At 50.4% G+C, this 17,828-nt stretch overlaps 2 protein-coding genes across 7 annotated transcripts in view; one reads left to right on the top strand and one right to left on the bottom strand.

Moving 5' to 3' along the window:
• Positions 1-122: 122 nt before the first annotated feature.
• Positions 123-15,421, bottom strand: MFSD9 (major facilitator superfamily domain containing 9). Of its 2 annotated transcripts, none has more exons than XM_031691967.2 (6): positions 15,220-15,421; positions 12,103-12,190; positions 10,865-10,908; positions 6,632-6,761; positions 5,442-5,651; positions 123-3,879 (listed from the first exon to the last, which is right to left on the bottom strand). In XM_031691967.2, exons 1-6 carry the CDS (start codon positions 15,382-15,384, stop codon positions 3,125-3,127), a joined length of 1,392 nt encoding a protein of 463 aa, XP_031547827.2. In that variant the 5' UTR covers positions 15,385-15,421; the 3' UTR covers positions 123-3,124. The 2 variants fall into 2 exon arrangements, with proteins under 2 accessions (XP_031547827.2, XP_031547826.2); XM_031691966.2 differs by having other exon boundaries at positions 5,442-5,594.
• Positions 15,422-15,615: 194 nt separating this feature from the next.
• Positions 15,616-17,828, top strand: part of TMEM182 (transmembrane protein 182) — a 51,628-nt gene continuing 49,415 nt past the window's right edge. For 3 of the 5 annotated variants that reach the window (XM_072951232.1, XM_072951227.1, XM_072951231.1), the window contains exon 1: positions 16,126-16,213. The gene's annotated coding sequence lies outside the window, so the exon portion shown is untranslated. Of the gene's footprint in view, positions 16,214-17,828 lie in introns of all 5 variants that reach the window. The other 2 variants (XM_072951230.1, XM_072951228.1) reach the window with 2 other exon arrangements.

Genomic DNA, 17,828 nt, shown 5'->3' with positions numbered 1-17,828 from the left:
ACATGTCTTAGCATACAGGCGGCCATAGTTTTCCAGCACTTCAGAATCCTGACTTAAAATATACATCAGGATGCAACTATGGCTTCTAAAAATTGTGATTTATTAGAATAAATAACACCTCATTAACATTTTAAAGGGATTTTATTATTAACAAATTGTTACCATGTAACTGGCAGATTCTTCAGGAAAAAAAATAGGACTGGACGTTTTTTTCCAGCCCATCCCCCTGTTCCAAGAAGAGCTGCGTTAGACTGCATCCTGGCTAGATCTGCAGGAACCTCCCCTCAGAGACTCTTAAATGCTGGTCCTGGGGGGATGGGCAGGGAAACACTGCACACCCGCCCAGATGCCTTACAGAAGCATCCTCAGGAAAAGACGCCTTCTTAATGTTCTGATTGTTCGTAAATGCCCCCTAAATGCCCACAGGTGTCCCTGCGGGCAACACAGGACAGCACATGTGCTCTGCTCTCTCCATTAGCCTCTCTAACCTGGCCTGCTGAGCTCTGTCAGACCGGACACCTGGGCGGCCCCGGTCCCTCCCAGGGTCTCCCTGAGGCATTTGGGATTTCCCCCACTTGCCTCCTTCCATCCACCTCTCCCCACCCTCTTCCCCAGCCTCTGGGATCCTGGCCCCTTTCCTGGCCTCCATTAAGTTTCCTTGCTGCAGCCAGAGGGGCCTTCCTAAAAGGTGAAGGTGCTTAGGGCTCCTGTCTTCAATAGGACTGCAAGTCACCCCCAGGCATGGCAGGTGAGCCCTTCAGGATCCAACCCGGAGATGCTCAACTTGGGGCGGGCACCGAGCACCTGGGCACCTCGGATCTGCCTCCCGAGGCCCAGGGCAGGCTCTGGGCATCAGGTGCCTCTAACACGCAGCCAGGACAGAGGACCCCCGCCCCCCTCAGTCCAGCCCTTCCCCGGGCTCCACGCGGAACTCACACCAGACCTCAGGGCCGTGGTGGGGAGGGTGAGCCCCCATGTGTCACTCTGTGCCAGGCATGCCCGTCCCCTTCTGCTCTTCGCTCACCCCTCCGGACGTGAGCACAGGTGCACGTCCCTCTGGGGAGAAGGCCCATTCTTCTGGAGCCCTGAGCCCAGGCTGCTTCAGAGCACTTACAGCTGGGGCTGCCAAAGCGCTGGAAGGGGCACCATTTCCTTCACCGACTTCTTGGGCAAGCCCGGTGCCTCTGAAGCGAGGCTCCACGCAATGGTTAAGCTGAACCAGATGTAGCTGTGGATATTTCTGACTTAACAAAAACAGCAATTTCACGTGGCTTAACCTAACACTTGGAGAAGATTACAGAAGGTACTCAAGAGAATTTAAAAACACAAACTCGGAGCAGATTTAATTTCCCTGAGGTCACAGTCCATAAACAATACGAAAATGGTCCATCAGACTGGCGGTTTTCAAACTTCACTCTGCAAACAATGCAGCCGGGAGTCTTGTGCAAGTGGCCCCCGCAGGCCTGAGGGGGGCGAGTGTCTGCACGTCGGACGACCTCCAGGGTTTGGGGCGCTGCTGGTCCCTGGCCCACACTTTGAGTAGCAGCATGTTAGACGATTTAAAAGGAACTCTAAGAAAACATTTATCTAAAAAAAGTCACGTGAACAAAACACTAAACTTAGTAGTGGAGAATAACAAAAACGTGTCTCTACTCTTACGAAGGTCAGTCTTTAGGGTCCTCGGTGTTTCCATGTCTCTGGTTAGAAAGCCTCATTGAGCTTACAGGCTTTATATTTGACTTCAAAATCAAACTGCTATGATTTAAGAAATAAAAATGACTATATTAAGAGCTTCTAAAAGAAACTTACCTATTTCTGAGGATGAAAAAAAGAGTCTTTGGAGAAATTCCTCTGAAATTCTACTTCATTGCATAAACCTCTCACTATCTATTGTCCCTCTGAGTCTACCCTGCATGACAGTTTGGTGGCCCCTTTGGAGCGTGGCCATCTAATATACTGGCTTCCTCAAAAACACTCAGCACTTACATAGAAGTTTATGCCGCTTAATAAAAAGTTAGTGTTTTTCTTGTAGCTAGATAGGAAGAAGGACAATCTTCAAACTTCTAATTAAGTCTTCATCATAAATACACAAGACACCATAGAACTAAGTTCCTCCGATGGGGCCCGACCCGGGACTCTCTCGTGCTCTGAACAAGATGTTCATCTGAAGAGCATTCCTGTGCTTTGGCTTCTCTGCCAGGTTCCTTCGCCACCAGACTGAGGCGGCCCCAGCGAGAGCTGCTTCCAGGAGCAGATGGTCGCGCCTGGTGCCAGGGAGCTGTGGTCCCGGGCAGGCTGGGCTGCCTGCGGGGCAGGGGAGCAGCCCCGTGGACCTGTTTCTCCCAGTGAAGAGGTGGGTGCTGAGAGCAGCAGAAAGTGTAATACCCTGGAGTCGCATGATCTCAACAGACAGTCCTAACTGACTCAGCGATCACGGAAGACAACCAAGCCTCTGGCCTTTAATGAAAACCAGGTCTCAGAACGAGCCTTTCTCTAGCTCCAGGACAAACTGCAAGTGGGGCTCAAAGTAGACTTTTGGGCCTCTCCCAGGCCCATGGGCTCCATCTCTGGGGGTGAGGATGGGCGTCTGGTTTAAAACCAGCATCCCGGGTGGGCCCTTGGTGTGATCTGAGAATGTGACAGGCTGGTTTTAATAAAGCAGCTTCTTCAGTCTCGGGGATTTCAACAGCAGGAAAGACCCTCTCAGCTGAGAGAATTTCACCTGACACCAGGGTCCAGCTGGTCAGTGTTCATGTTACCCTTTTATTTATCAGGGGAATCCCGATGGCTGCTTCCCTCTTTGCACATACTGGAGTCTGCTGCCTCGCCACCGCTTCCCTGTCCTGCACTGGGGATACACTGCTCCCCTGGAGAATTCTAACCCCGCCGGCCAGGAGGAAGGGGAGACGCGTGGAGAAACACTGAATCCCTTCTCCTCTCGCACAGCTTTGCTCCAACGCGTGTCCAATGCTGGTTCTCGTCGTCTGGCAGGCCGGACTGGATGTCCACCAGCGAAGCACAGCCACGTGCTGTCTCAGTGACCCTTTCTGGAGCACCCCTGAGTGTGGCCTCTGTCCTCGCGGACACAGCTCGGACTCTGTCTCTTGGCGTGGTCCAAATGCACCTACTCGCTTTTTAACCTGTCGCTCCCATTGCTTCCAGAGTGAGGTCTGTTTAGTGACATGATGATCACAGCCGCTAAGGCCAACGCCGCCCCCAGACCAGGGGGGCCGCAGGGGCTGACCTCCTGGGCCACCCCCGAGAGGAGGGGGGCTACGACCCGGCCCACGGCCGTCACCGACTGCCCCAGGCCCAGGAGGGCGCCGCCTGCGCCGGCGCCACCCACGCTCAGCTGCAGGTCGGTGATGCAGGTCCTGCCAATGGAGGTGGAGACGGACAGGAGGGTGGAGCAGAGGACCATGACGGCCACGCTGCGGGTGGCGGCGAAGGCCAGCAGCAGCAGGCAGGTGAGCGCGCTCGAGTGCAGCAGCAGCCGGCGCGGTTGGTGGCCGGCCAGCCGCAGCACTGGCCCGAGCGCGAGGCCGGCCAGGGCCCCCAGGGCGCTGCCCGAGCCCAGGAGGTAGCCGGCCATGCGTGGTCGCAGCCCGAAGCGCTCCTGCAGGGCCAGGACGAAGTTGCTGTGGTACAGCATGACCGCCAGGGCCATGAGCCAGCGCACCAGGAGCACGTCCCACGCGGCCGAGCCCAGCAGGTGCCGCAGGCCCCGCAGGGTGGCCGCCACCTCCACCTGCGGCGGCCTGGCCGCTGCCTGCGTCCCAGAGCTGGTCCTTCTCCAAAGCGCACGGCTCTGGCCCCATCGTGGGCCATCCTTTGCACCGCCGCGTTTCCCGTCACTCCACGGAGAGAGCCACACGAGACCTGTTAAGTGGCAGGAGACCTGTTAACAGAGGCGGGGGCACGGGGCTCCAGAAGGACCTCGCGGGGGGATGAGCAGCTGCGTGGGGAGGCCACCACTCTGCATTTCTGAATAGGTAAATTCACTGAGCTGCATCCTGTTTGTAACCATTCCCGCAGCTCCCCAGACTCCACTTCGACACCAGAATTCTGCTATTCACCCTAATAAAAAAACTCTCTACCTGTAAAATAGTCATTTTTTTCCCAGCTCAAGAGCCTCTGTGGTTTCCTGACCCATCATTCTGTACCTACATTTTCCTGCTTCACATGGAAATTCCTCCTCCCTTCCGCACTTTCCCAGTTCTGTGTGTCCACCGTCTGCCCCAGCATCATCTGTGCACCACCCTTCCTTCATCTATTCCAAGAGGGAAGACTGATGCTGCCTCAATGCTGAATCTTGTACTAAACACCAGGCTCTATTGACAAACAAGACCTCAGACATCCGTGCTCTCAAGAAAGTCCAACCTAAAAGGGGGTTTGGACAGTAACCTGGAAATCAGATTACAGGCGAGGGCTGTTGGTGGGGGAGGGGGAACATGATGCTTCGGACAGAGATGCAGGTCCTGACGTGGGGCGGGGAGGCGCAGCTTTAGACCACAACCTTTGGGGCAACACTGGCCTGGATCCAGCCCCACCCAGGGCCTCTGTGTGCTTCTGCAAGTCACCCCCCACAGCCTTCGGGGTGGGGGCATCCTCATAGACCAGGACACAGCCTGACACTGCAGCTCTGAGCAGGCATCCGCCCTCCGCCCTCAGGTGACTGGCTCGTTCCTGCCTCATTTGTTCCCACTAGAATGGCCTCTTGCCCATCTGTGCCCCCAAACTTTCTTAAAACTGAATTCAAGCCTGCCATTCTAGGAAACCTTTCTGAACTCAGCCCTGCAGGGTTTTAGCCCTTCAGCACTTAAGCGCCACGTGGACCAGGAGGTCTTTCGTGCTGCTAAAGGCTGTTTGCAGCAACTACGCTGGGGACTTGGTATTAGCCAGGGAGTAACTCACGACACGGGACTAACCACATGAGAACGCAGGCCTGCACGTCCTTTTTATCTATTCTCATTTTTAAAAGGGTCCTTGGCTATTTTACAGAATCTGGATAAAAATGTGAAAGGACTGTTGCTGATGAACTAAAAGGAAGAGTGTAATTTAAATGATAATAAAAATAATCATAATGACAGCAGCGCGCATTTACTGTGTCCTCATCTGAGAGGCCGCGGGGTCACCTGCCTACAGGTAGGACCCCCTGCAGTTGTCAGGACAAACCTGCGTCCCGTGACCCCGACACACACACAGACACAGACACACACACACACACTGCGTCCCGTGACCCCGACACACACACACACACACGGCTTTAGCACAACGGAGCCCCTGGGGGTCTGCAGCAGGGGATGCCATGATCTGACCAGCATTTGTGGACGATGAGTCCGCCCATTCTAAGAAAAACAAATTCTAAGGAGAGAGGGCAGCCAGGTGGTTCGGGATGCAGGCAAACCCGACAATCTTGTCATGACCCCACGTCCACCTACCAGCATTGAGAATGAAGATGGAGAAGCAGATGAAGGCTGTGAGATAAAACCCGCCGTCCAGTTCAGTAAGGTACCCCCCGACCACAGGGCCCAGGATGAAGCCCACACTGGACGCCGTGTTGAACTGTCCGAGCACAAGTGGCCGTTCCTTCTCTGAAACCAGATCAGAGAGCAGAGCCTTTGAAATGGACAGTGTGTGTTTAAAGAGACCTGTAAGGAGACAAGAAACACGTTCTGTGCATTTTCCACATCAAAAGTATCTCCCTGGGGACGCTGCCCTTCATCCCCAGCCCTGCTGGGGTCCTGATCTCCATTTGCTCTGACCCTCTGTGGCCTGCAGGTTCCGCCCACCGTGACTGGATTCCTAGTCCAGCCTCACGATCCTGGTTGGTCAACTTCATCTGAACCAAGCCCTGACCGCTCAGCTTGCCCACCTCCCGCCAGGATGTCCCAGGGTCTCCAGTCCTGTCTGTTACCCAAGTGCAGGTCATGGCGGGTTCTACACGGAGACTCTTTACTTGCTCAGTGAATAAACATTTTCTGCACGCCCAGCGCTAACCCTGACCCTGAGGATAATGTGAGGAACAGAGAGCCAGAAACCAAAAGCAAAGACCTTCATAAACTGATTTCTTGGTCAACAAAAAGGCTCAGTATGAGGTTTGGAGGGGGACTCAAGAGTAAGTGTATGTGTCACAGAAATGGGGTGGAAATCCCCAAAATTCTATGTTAAGATGACTTATTTTATGCTCTAAGCTTTTCGAGTTTAGTTAAAAACAATCAGCTTAACTGAATGTGGGCCGAGGTCCAGGGCTGCAGACTTGTGCCCGAGGGTAGCGGGGTCTGTCGCTGCCCTGACGCACAGGTGAGCAACACTCCCTGAATGGCCAGGCAGAGAGCACTGGACCAGAGCCTTCACGGTAACTACCTACCCGCCAGACCGCCCAGCACCCGAGACGGGTCCTGATGCGCCAGCACTGATGTTCGCCCTGGACAGGCGGGCAGAGCCTGACGGATGCTAAGCGCTCAACCGACAGCAGCTCCCGCTGTTACAGCTGATAACTGCTGTTGCCACTGTGTTCTCTTTAAAGATCTCATCTAAGAGGCACTGCAAGGCAAGGCGGGCTCTCCTGGTACAGACCCATAAACTGACTGATTCTGGATGAAGACGCAGGCACAGGGCTAGAACTCACCCACAGGGACTCGAGCAAGGACAAACAGGAACACGTTGGTAGATGCTCCAAGAATCAGATACCCCAGGGCACTGAACAGGATGCACACCAGCAAGGAAGACCGCCTGCCAGCTACATCGCTCCAGCAGCCCTGAGGAAGCAAGGCACAAAATCTCTGACCCCTGTGGAACAGCCACAGCACCACGGAAATGCCCCTCAGACGCGACCCAGGGGACGACGTCGGGGGATTTGGTTTAAGATGCTTAGATGCTCGATTCTGCTGTGCCCCTTGTCAGAGTAAGTCATCTTCTCTGGTCTTCCACGTGTTAAGCATGAAAATACAAATACAACACAGGGTTTGTTTTGTTTTGTTTTTAATCTGAAAAAGCCTGAGATACCAAAGAAAGCGCCTATGATGATCTGGTAGCGAAGAATGGCCAGAGAAATGGTGAAACACAATTTACAAAGCCTCACTTTGTCTTCATTCTCAGTGCTTTATGCAACTCAACGCCTTAGTAACCGCATTCACTATTTGGAAATTTAGGAAATACTAAAAAACAAAATGAATATAAACATACTTCATAATCCCCATATCTACATGCTTTTAACCAAATGATCACACGGTACACTCCATTTTATAGCTTGCTTTTCCACTTACCGATGTATCTTGAAGATCATTCCACGTCATTAAAAATTTGCCTTTATCTTTTTTGTTTGTTTTGCCTGTTCCCCACCATCACTGACAACTGTATCTTTTATCATTAATTTTGTCAATCTGCAGATTAAAATGACCTGTCGCTGCTCTAATGTGAGTTTCTCTGATTACCACTGAAATGCACCTTTTCCCATGTTGTTTTTTCCCTTTGGTTTCATGGAGACATAGCTGCCCTGCAGCGCTGCGGAAGCTTAAGGGGTGCAGCGTAGTGACCTGACCTGCCTATCCTGTACCGTGAGTCTAGCTAACATCCATCACTTCACACAGACACAAAAGGAAAAAGGAAAATATGGGTTATTTCCCTTGGTGATGAGAACTTGTAGGATCTACTCTCTGGGCACTTTTCATATAAATCATGAAATCATAAATCAGGGTCAGCTATACCCACTGTGTGTACATTTCATCCTTGTACTTACTTACCTTATAAATGGAAGTTTGTACCTTTTGACTATCTTCACCCAGTTCACCCACTTTCCATACCCTGCCTCTGGTAGCCACAAATCTAATCTCTTTTTCTATGTTTTTTTTCCTTTTTTAGATTCCACATATACATGGGATCACACAAGTATGTGTCTTCCTCTGTCTGAGGCCCCGGATACCTGGGGGACAAAGGGCAGCAGGTGATCAGGGCATTAGGGCTGCCCTGGCAGCTCATTCTCCACCTGACCAGCCACCAGTCCTGCCCAGACCTCTGAGAAAGTCCCTTTGGGGTGGGGGCTGGTGGCCAACGGCCTTTCCTGCCTCGTCCTTCCCCTCCCCTTGATGAGAACATGCCCAGGGCCGGCCAGCCGGGCCCCCAGGAGCCCCTCAGACACTGGGCAGAAGGGCAGTTGGCCCGCTGCTCCTCCTGATGCCTCAGGAGTGCTCTGTCCGCACAGGTGGACACGAGCCTGACCGCACGCCCAGCCCCCTGCAGTGTGTCCACACTGACCCACTTTATATACTGAGGTTCTGGGTGAGGCTCTGTTCGAAAACACATGTAATTCTCTTAAAATAAAAAAAAAGCTAAACACTGTAATAGCCACAGAGCACTGTCTGAGAAGGGTGTCCAGAGCCTTGTGACCCCCAGGTGACTGCTGGCTCCGACCTGGCTGCGAGGGGTCAGCACCACATCCTTAGTGATGTCTGGTGACTCTCCCCCACCCTCTTGTGACCCAAGCCCACCCCTCTTCCCGGACAGAAGCCAACTCCACCTGTTCACCCCCTTTCCCCTGTCTTTTTGGTTGGGTGTATACTTTTCTCAAGGACCCAAAAGATCTCTTTACATAAGGATATAAACTGCCGTAAAATTCCTTTATAAAACATTTGAGAGTAAACCCTCGAAAATACTATCATTCTTCTACAGAAGTCATCCATCCTTCTCCTCCATTTTCATTTCTATGGCGTTTCTAAAATGAAATTCTCCATACTTTTTCCAGCTGGGTAAGAGGGCACTGGCCTCCTGGGTTCACAGGGCAGCGATGCAATCTGGCGGTCATGGCCTGGGCCCTGGGCCAGCTGCCTGGGTGCAGCTCTGAACTTCCATCCCTCTATATGCCACGCATGTTATCAGTTAGCATAATTACACAACAGAGGCGTATCTCCCTGCTCAGTTTCTCTCCCGTAAGATAGGAGTAATCATAGTATCTGCCTCGGAGATTCCTCCCCTGTCAACACTTGCTATGTGCTTTATGGAAAATGAGTCATTAAAAACCCACAACCACCACTGGTGGTTAAGATGAGTCATTATGAGAACTAAATGTAATAAAGTGCTTAGCACAGGGCCTGACGCATAGTAAGTAGTTAATAAACATGAGTCATCTTTATTAAAATACATATATTAAACATATTAGACTAATCTGAGCTAGCAAATCTTTTCTTCATAAACATTTGTTTTTAAAATTAAATTTTTTTTAAATAAAACTTTGAATTAAGATATGTATTCGTAAAAGCAGTGGTTAAAAAGGACATTTTAAGTAGGTATGCCTCTATCTGAAGGATTTCTAAGGGAAGTTCTTATTTACAGCTACGACATACACGAAATGTGCTTTGTAAGCACAAACCTAATAAAGCAAAGGATCAATTCGAAAAAGAGGGTTGGGCCACCGGTGGCAATAAAAAAATCCACATTCATAAAATGTTGCCATGTTCCAGAGTTCTGATAAATGCTACTGATAAACACAAGTAAACAAATCAAGCCTGGTCTCCTTCATTCTCGGGGAGGTCAGAGTCCACCAGGAGAAAGGCACTTGAGTAATTAAAATACACTGGGACTCAACTGATCTGATACATATATGCATATCAAGTATTCTGGGAGTCAGTTTCCAAATAAAACAGAAAAGATATTTACAAGATGTATCCCGAATTCTTCTCTCACAAGAGAGAATATGAAACATGATGAGCTCCCCTGTGAGCAGGTGCATGTGTCCCTGGTATAACCTGATGGTCCTTATCTATTTTCTTTCTTAGATCATCAAGGCAATGACAGATGATGCATAGGAAAAAAACAGTATGTGCTCAGAGTTTAGATACTGAGATTAGGTGACTTTGTCAAATTGGTTAAACTCTGTGAGTCTTAATGCCCTCCCCCGTAAAAAGGAGACACCGAACTACTTTCTTGGGCCACGGGAACAATTCAGTGAGGATAAGGCTGTTACTGCTATGCCACTTTCAAACATGAAACACTTCAACAAAGATCAGTCCGGGAGTAGCTACTTGGTTATCTCAGAATTCATGATGGACTCTTACCGAATTTCTCTTCTATTTTAAAATATATTTTACCCACGTGCCACTCTTGGGAAAGACAGTGCTGTGTGTGCTTGGTGTTGACTTGCTGTGAGACCACCAGCTACTCAGACAAGGCCACGGCTGATCCATCCCTGGGACTAAGCTGGCTGTTCTGTTTCAACTGCCGGAACCACTGGACTCGAGGGCTCAGGACAAGCGTGGCCACAGTGTCGAGCACCCAGCGGAGGGAAGGGCAGGGCAGGGCAGGTCAGTTAAGGTTGTGGACTTGAAACCACTGAGGGGCCAGAAGTGGAGGTGACAAGGTCAGCCCTGGGTCTTTCTATCCCACGCGGTCGACGTACAACCAACCACGCCCAGTGGCTCCTCTGGCTATACACCTAAGTTTTATAATTAATAAGCCATGTAGTGCGAAGGGTACAACTTCCAATAGAGCCTTAAGATCTCGATGGATTCAATTACTGCCAATTAACTGAAACAGACAAAATTGGTAATGACTTCTGTTCATGTTCTTTTCTCCTAGGAAAAAGGTGGCAGGGAACCAGGAAAAGAACACGTTACAGTGGAAAAAGCAGGCACTCACTCCAGCTCAGCGAGGTCCTGTCCGATCCAGCCATCCCAGCCCTTCAGACCTATGTCTTCTCAGATGTCAACCGAGGGAGAGAGGTGATGAGGGGTCTGCCTTAATCTAACACTGCATGTCCTCACCACCTGCACGTCTGCTTTGTGGTTAACCTCACACCCCGATTCCACAGCAGCCTGACGGGTGGCCGTCAGAAGCATACCACTATGTTGCCGGATGGAAGACAACTTACCACCAATGTACTGGAAAAGAACTGCAAGATGCCATAGGAGGAGCCTGCGGAAGACATAAGTCACAATACGAACATCAGCCAGACTCATCACAAAAATGGGTTAAATTAACAGAAAAACATTAGGAGAAAAAGACCATTTTTTAAAAAGGAAATTACCCCATAATCTTTTTCCAGATGGAAGAGTAAAGGAATACAATGTTTAATAAAAGGCCTTCAAACTAAAACTGAGGGAAAGCAGAAGAGAGAGACTAAAGGCCAAGGTCGCCCTTAGGGGCCTTGAGAGAGTCCTGCTCACACCGCGGGAGGAGTGTGCACCTCAGGCTGAGAAGGCTGCAGCATAAGTACACAGGAGAAGAATTCTGAATCCCGCAAAAATTCTACTAAGTCTTAAAATGTTAACATTACTTCAAATGTGTCTAACACTTCAGTTTTATAAGATGCATCTAAAGAACTTACAAAGTACTTCTAACTACATCCTATCACATAACAAGTTCCTTCTGCTCTGCATGGAGCACTTCACGCTGCTGCATGGGCTGGTATACCTCCAACTACACTTCTCCAGGGAAATACAAATCATGGCATGGCCCAGAACTTTACCAAGTATTATGTGCAGAACTTCCCCCAAACATTTGCTCATCCACCTTGTGGAAGACAAAGTGCTGTTAGTTTTAACAATTTCTCACTCATGAGCATAGTCCTAAACCCTGCTATTTCCTGCCTCCTTGGTACATTGATGGATGGATGGAGACTTTATGCTGCACACGGAGAGAAGGCCTCTAAGACATGTTGGTGATGGTGCAGGAAGCTTGCAACCAATCCGTCACGGTTCACCCGAGTCCCGTTCCTCCTGGTATGATTTCTGCAGATTACGTCTCTCTGGTCTTGTGTTAGGTTACAGGTTCCCGTGGGCAGGAGTCCATGCCTACCCTTTCATGCACACAGTCAGCTCCTTGGAGAGGCTCAGGAAGTACCTGTGACGTCACTGGTGGCACAGGGCACGGGGATGATGCTATACCTGGAAACCCCTCTGAAAAAAGTGAGTCTAGGAAAAGATGAATTTCACTGGCTTCAGGGTCATATTCTGAAATCCTCTGAAAATTCATTTCCTCCCCTTTTCAGTTTACCTTTGGATACTATTTCTTCATTCATTAAACAAAACTGACTTGTTTTCAGGTACTCAGTTCGGGTGGTTTAAAAAATTCAGTGCTCTCCGAAAATGTGCGGGATTAACCACTCACCTACTATTCCAGCAACTGTTGGACTTGCTCCGAGAGACTTGACATGAAGGCTCAGTAGCGGGACGACCATGCTTACACCGAACAAATCCTAAACAGCAAAACAAACATGCACTGGAAACGGAGGTCTAGGTGTTTTTAAAGTGGTGATCCTAATTACAAATTGATTTAAAAAATAAAACCAATCTCTAAAATGTTGAGCAAACAAGAACTCATAATTGCACTCTGTCTAAGTATGTCCAAGTCATCAGGTTAACGTTATCAGGGAATCCAAATACAATGTGTTATAACAGCTGCCACCTGTCAATGCCTGGATTGCCCTGACCTGGAATCCATTTAACTTCAGCTTCTTTGTAATTAATTGGTCCTTAATATTTCAAGGAGGATGTGCTACAGACATTCCTCAAATAAAAAGAAAGGAATATTGCGGTGAAAAAGAGTATGAAAACGAATATATGTATGTTCATGTATGCCTGAAGCATTATGCTATACACCAGAAACTGACACAACATTGTAAACTGTTAGTAAACTGTATAGTAAACTGACTATACTTCAATAAAAAAAAATGTATGTATTAAAAAAATAAAAAGAAAAAATTGGGGGGCGTAATGAAACGGGGAAGGAGGTAAAGCTAATGCCTCTTTCTTAGCAAAGCAGCACTTTAGTAAGGAAGTCAGGTGAGGCTTGCACCTCTCCTTGAAGAGCTCCATCTCTCAATGATACCTGAAGAATATACTCCAAAGTCTCAGGACCTTTTCAGGGTAGGAACTCAAACATTTCTTGATTAGTAGATTATCTTAAAAAAAGGAATTATCACCCGACTAAAGCTGATGAAATGGAATTAAGTCTCACTGGGTATCTGGAGGGAAGGACCACAGTCACAGACCTTAGCACCGCTTAGTGTGCTAACCAAAAAGCACCTGAAGGCTCATTAGTCTTCCTTCCTCAACAAATTAAAATCTGGAAGCACGGATCAGAGCTAAAAACAAAACATTTTGGCAAAAGCTTTAATCTTATTCCCTTCCTTCTCCCCACTGGAAACCATCTTCCCAAAAGTCTTCGGGCTCTTTACATCTCTAGATATAGTCAAAGTAATAACTAAGTTATGTATAATATTCCTTAGATGTTACCTAACGAAGAGACGTTAGGTCCTTCAAGGATACCCAGAGTGGTGTACATTTTAATTGTTTACAATATTTTGAATTTTAAAATAATCTCTACTCTTTTAACTCTGTGAAAATCTTACATTTCCCCCCGAAGATATTAGAGACCTAATGATTCTCTTGAATAAATTATTCAAATTATTAGAACTTTCCACCAGGCTTGCTAGATTGGACTGTACCATGTGCAGAGCATGTAGATAACATACAGGGAAAGCTTGGGATACTCAAATCTGTATCAGAAGGCCATCATGAATGACCTGCAAATTTATTTTCAAAATCTCAAACTATATTGAATTTTAGGTCAGGTTGGTCTCCAAAATTCTCTAAACTCTGGTCTGGACTTTCCAGGTGAGGGTCCAAATCCTTTTCGCTTGGCAGAGCCAGATGCAGTACCATCCAGCAGGGCAGTCGTGGATGACAGCTAATTCCCTTTCCAAGTTTGAAGAACCATCCGCCTCTATGGTTTTGAATTCTGGATAACTGGACTGGAAGGTTGAAGAGGGACCTGCATCTTGAGAACTAAGGTTGAAGAAATGGGATTAGAAGGTGCGCCAGGCTCTGAACTCAAGCACTGAGCCCAGGGGTGGAGTCTGCTATACGAACAGAAGGCAGAGATCCCGCTGCAAACAGCATCTGCTGGAGGTTCTGTGTCCACAGCAATTGGATGTGTACGCTTTCGTCATTGTCTTAACAACTACTGATTCAACAGGAAACTTTACAAACTGTTGAACACCTTGCATTGAGGCTGGGGAGGGTGACTGGCTCCCTGCTCCTCTCCCAGCCAAGCACGGCTCAGCACCCTAACTCTAGCCAGGCATCAGACTGCGGAGGAGTGGTCCTAACCTGCACACGAGCAGAAAACAGTAATTCCTCTTTGTCGGGGCCCAGTGCCCTCAGGGACCATCTTCAAGGCCTCAGAAGACAGCCTCCTCCCATTGACACTGAACTTGACCAGCTCCTTTTGTCCTCAAGATAAAAGTCCCAGACCCAGCAAAGAGGAAATCTTACGGTGTCTTTTCCCCAGTCTGTCCTAACCTGGATTAGCTCACTAGCTCACAAGCAGGGCAACTGAACCAGCTCTAGACTTGGGAAGTGGGGAGTGAAGAGGGGGACATAAGGTTCCCACAGATAATGGCATAGGAACTATCAGCACAAATTTACTAAGACTGCAAGTTCCTTCGGGCAGGGCTGTGTATTACAGTGACTGGAGTTGCACAATCCTTACTACATAACAGCTTTTCAGAAACTCCATGAAGAAATGAGGGGACAGCTGGCTGGCCGAACACACACTCAGTTTTCAAATCTTTCCGTTCCACTTGGGGAATCCGTAGTTGTCCTTATTAAACCAGGACATGAACACAACATCACAACAAAAACAAATCTGCATTGTGCAATATAGAAGCAGTTTGTGGGAAGGCAGGTGTGTATAATTCACTGTGATTTGCAGGTTTAAACACCGCAGCCTACCAGGGGCTCTAAGGAAAATGTGCCTCATTCTGCCCAAGTGGGATCATCACAGCGATACCTAGAACGTGACCTGGTGAAAAGGCCGGCGCGTTCCTACCGCACCGCAGCCACCAAGCTTGCCCCTGCGCCCCAACTCTCCAGGCTGCATGCGATGCACCTGCCCCAGCATCTAACACCCGCGGTCACCCTCGAGGGTGGCGCGGTCACCGAGTCACAACTGAGGTCGGTGCTGGAGCGTCTTAAACCGCGGGGCCGGGTAGGGGGCGCAGGCTGGACCCAATGCAAACCTCACCTGTGGCCAGGTGCAGAGTGAGGGGGTTACGGGGCAAGAGGGGGCTTGGAAGGTAGGTAGGCACCACCAGGGAGATCGCAGGTTCCCAGCCCTGGTGGAGCCCGGCGACCACCCGAGGAGCTTGAAGAAAAGCAGCCTTAACTGGGTCCAGGTCGCAGACGGAGCCAGCACTCCGCGACCAACCCGGCGCGCACTCACCAGGAAGCCCACCAGGTAGAGGCAGAGCAGGAGGCGGCGGGATCCGACGGCACCCGGGCCGGGAGCCCCGGCCTGGGCCCCTGTCCCAGGCTCCTGCCGCGGCGCTGGTGTCGGGGGGACCAGACCCCAGTCCGGGGTCGAACCGCCGGGGCCCCCGCGCTCCATGCGCACGCGCGCGGGTGCCTTCGCACCGGGCCCCGCCCCCGGCGGAAGCGAGCGGCCGCGCCTGCGCAGAGCCGAGCGCCGCGGCGACCGTTCGGAGCCCTAGGTTCCGGCACCCGCGGGGCGGGGCGGGGCGGGCGAGCTTCGCGCGTCGCCGCGGGTTCGCGCCCCGGGCGGGGAGTGGACGTATGTGGAGAACGCGCGGGTCTTCGCACGGTCGTGTTGATGCACTGCGCTTCCTAGGGTCGAGAGCCCGCCGACCCGGCCTCTGAGGGCCGGAGGGGACTGTGATGAGCTTCACCTCAGAGGTGGTGGGGTGGGCCCCGGTGGTCGGCGCGGGAAGACGCCCAGACTGAGGGCCCTCGCTGGCTGTGGCGGACCTGGGGTCCCAGCGTGGCTTCGCCTGAAGGAAACGCCGGGGAAGGCGTGCGGGCCCGCCTCGCGCAGCCGCGAGGACTCCGCAGATGGCGCCCGGGACGCCAACTCAGTTCTAGAACATTCGCTGCGGATCTCGGCAGGTTGCAGCGGCCTGTGCTGGGGGCTCTGGCCCGGGGAGGGCAGGACCCCCCCCCCCCCCGAGGCCTCACGAAGGGCCTCCTGCGTGAACGAGGACACGGGACCGTCACCCGCAGCCTGGGCCGCCGGCGCCGCGGGCCCGGGAGGAAGAGGGACCGTCTCCCCGGGAGAGGTGGGCGGTCGCGCCGCGAGCGGAGGAACGACGCCCCGAGGAGAAGCCCAGAAACGCAGGAACGAGAGACGGAGGAGCCGCCGGAGCGCTGGGTCCCGAGCGGCCCTTCGGGGACTCGGGAAGGAAGCTTCCTCCTTGCGTGAGGTAAAGATCCTGAGCAGCCGACGGTTAGGCCGAGGGCAAGTGAAGTAACTGGTAGGAAAAAAAAAAAAAATTAAAAAAAAGAATTCAAAGAAAAAAAATCTGACTGATGGAGTAAATGCTCCCTGTTATTCCTTTAATAGGAATTTTTTTTCTATTTTCTAATTATTTCGTTTTCCTGCGAAACGTTGATTAAAGGGCCCTAGTTTCAGGCGTCATTTAAAGACACGAAACGTCTCCGTGTTACTTTATATGCGGTGGTCAGTTTGAAATAGGTCAGCGACATTAGATCGCTAGAAAAGTTTTCTTTTTTAGATAAATAACCTGTAAAAAGAAAGAAAGAAAGAAAAAAAAAAAGGAGCAAAGATGGAAGTAGATAGCAGCCGAGCCTGTGGGCCAGTTACAGCCATGAGGGCCGGAGAAGCTTCGCGAATCCTCTATGTGTTACGTGTGTGAATACTTGGGTGTTTTGCACCTGCGAATCGTTTGCTTCCTCTGTCTTTTTCCGTCTGCTTTTACGTACAAGATGTTGGAGCTTAACTTGACCGTTTATAGTCTTTAGGTAACAGTGAATGTCACAAGACGGACTGACTTGGAGAAGCAGTTTAGGGAACCAGAATGGGTACGACTACTGTTGGGACGTTTTCCTTCGGCTAGGTGGGGAAATAGAGTTGTTGTATAGAAGCTGGAATGTGAGCAGAAGGGTGCATCTGGAGGCTGAGTAGTCAGTAGCGCTGCGCTGTGCCAGGCACCAGGTTGGTGCTGTCCGCTCCAGATCCACGCCTCGTTGTCCCGCGTGTGGCCCTGGAGCTGGGGCCTGTGCACGTGTCCTCGGCCAGCGGACACGATGGTGAGCTCTGTCAGTAGGTGGTGCGGAGGGACACTGCCCCAGCGAGGGGCGTCTCCTCCACGCCCACGGGCTTTTCTCTTTTCTTGATCCTCTGGGGTGTGGCAGCCAGAAGAGCGTGAGACCTCTAGTGGTCCTTACCCCCAGCAAGTGTCAGTGGCGCCAGTACAGGCGGCACGCCCCACTGGCGTCCCAGCTGGTTTTCAGGGGAGCCTCCCAGGTGCCCCCGCAAGTCATTTCCCAGCCACTTCCGCAGGCACTCCACTGGTGGCTCCCCAGCGCGTCTCTTCCCTGTCCCAGCTGAACGCAGTAGGAAGCACAGGATGTAAAAGGCATCCATCCGTGCTTGATAGGAAGGTAAAAGCTCTTTGTTCATAGACCACATGGTTGTCTATGTAGAAAACACTACGGAATCTACAAAAAATCTACTAGGACTAATGAAGTAAGTTTAATGAGGTTGCAGAATACAGAATCAGTATACAAGTATAGTTTTATTCACATATGCTACAATAAACAAATAGACATTGGAGTTTAAAAAGTCATCTTGAATACATTAAATATGAAATAGGGATACCTTTGACCTACAAATGTGCAGAGACAGTCCTCTTTGGATCTATTAATGTTTATGCTTCTTAGGACTATACCGAGATGGTAAGCCTCTAACCATTCTTTTATTTGTGTCATTTTCCCAGGGCTGATTATACAGCTAGTAACTTTGAAAGGTAAAGTAATGTATCCCCACTGGTCAAAGATAAAGCTTACTTACAGGTT

This window comes from Vicugna pacos, chromosome 28 (assembly GCF_048564905.1).
Source record: "Vicugna pacos chromosome 28, VicPac4, whole genome shotgun sequence".
Taxonomy (NCBI): Eukaryota; Metazoa; Chordata; class Mammalia; order Artiodactyla; family Camelidae; genus Vicugna; species Vicugna pacos.
The sequence above is the reverse complement of the archived record's forward strand: the minus strand, read 5'-3'. Positions and strand labels throughout refer to the sequence as shown.